Below are 1,406 nucleotides of genomic sequence, written 5' to 3' on the forward strand. Positions count from 1 at the left end.
ACTCTGACCTGTAGCAGTGATGCTAACCCAGCAGCTAACTACACCTGGTACAAGGAGGATGATGACTCAGCAAAAGCATCTGGACAGAACTTCATCATCACTGACTTCAGACCTGAACACAGTGGGAGTTATTACTGTGAAGCCCAGAACACAAGAGGACGTCGCAGCTCCACCTCCCATCATCTCACTGTTGTGACAGGTGCTCTTTCTACATTTACAAGTCTGTTTATTGCAACAATTTTCATTGATGCATTACTAAAAAAACAGTTACAAAGAAAATAAGATTCCTCTCCAGGTTTTCAAAAACAAAGTGTATGCTCTCTCTCAATCACATCAAATTTCTATCTCCTTTTTAGGGAAATCAATAATAATACAGAATATTATCAGATTAACTTTGGTGGTCCTGATGCTGATTCCTCTGCTTCTTGTGAATTTGTGGATGAGGTAAAATAAAACATTGCTCTGTTGCAGAAGTGGTCTTTGACTTTCTAATTTAATAGTTTTACATTTAAAATGTGATTATTTGTTATTAGCAAGAAGAAACCTTGGAGATCTACAGCTGAATCAAATGAACTTATGGAGACAATGGAGGTGAGAGTGAGATAGAGACAGTGTCAGAATTGAATTGATGTTGTTGAAACAGCTTGTCTAATCTCTTACTCTGTTTAATATACTATCATTATCCATGCTATTGTAAATATTTTAGTAGTTTATTACAAATGGATTTTTAGTAGAAAAGTTAATTTCTGTAAAAACATTTGACCACATTTTATAAAGAAATCTGATTGTATCCATGACAATCTGTTTTGAGTTTGCTGGATGGAAACATCAGGCCAACCTTCAAGCAAAAGTTCACCATCTAATTTTTGAGAAGATCTAATCAGAAACTCTGTTACTTTGTACAGATGCAGTCAAACCATAAACAGGACTCAGCTGATGGAAACAGGAAGTAAAAAACAGCACAGTGGAGAGTGATGCTGATGCATACAGATTTATATTTTTACTTTTAGCTCCAATTATGTAAAGTTTATTTGTCAGCAGCAGAACGTTAGACTAGACTTACAGCTTATTCTTGGCCTTCTGTTACCTGTTCAGATTATGTGTAGTACAGAAGTTCTTATCCGAGGTGTATTTTTAGATTCGTTTGTTTGTAAAAGTTAAAGATGCAGTAAAAACTTCTCTCCCAACAAAAAGATGCTGATCTAGAAGAAAATATTTTACAGCACTTGCGGCTTGTTTTTTGTTAACAAAAGAGAAAAACCTGCAGCTACAACAGCTCTGTATATTGAAGATCAGTTCCCTGTGAATGCTACAGAGGTCATCATTATGCAACAAGTTTTTCAAATTGAAATAAACTCTTTATTTTTTCAGAATAGACGTTTCACGTACTTCTCTTTCAGAGGTTG

At 35.2% G+C, this 1,406-nt stretch overlaps 1 protein-coding gene across 1 annotated transcript in view; it reads left to right on the forward strand.

Annotated features, from left to right (window-relative positions):
- LOC102212805 (junctional adhesion molecule C-like) overlaps positions 1 to 1,117 on the forward strand; it is a gene marked incomplete at its 5' end in the record, with an annotated part of 3,191 nt that extends 2,074 nt beyond the window's left edge. The window contains 4 exons of the mRNA XM_013907846.1: positions 15 to 199; positions 357 to 444; positions 534 to 591; positions 906 to 1,117. Of these exons, the coding sequence (XP_013763300.1) occupies positions 15 to 199; positions 357 to 444; positions 534 to 591; positions 906 to 953 (379 nt within the window). The remainder of the gene's footprint in view (positions 1 to 14; positions 200 to 356; positions 445 to 533; positions 592 to 905) is intronic.
- Positions 1,118 to 1,406: the final 289 nt, after the last annotated feature.

This window comes from Pundamilia nyererei, unplaced genomic scaffold (genome assembly GCF_000239375.1).
Source record: "Pundamilia nyererei isolate P.nyererei 1_Seehausen unplaced genomic scaffold, PunNye1.0 scaffold00552, whole genome shotgun sequence".
Lineage (NCBI taxonomy): Eukaryota > Metazoa > Chordata > Actinopteri > Cichliformes > Cichlidae > Pundamilia > Pundamilia nyererei.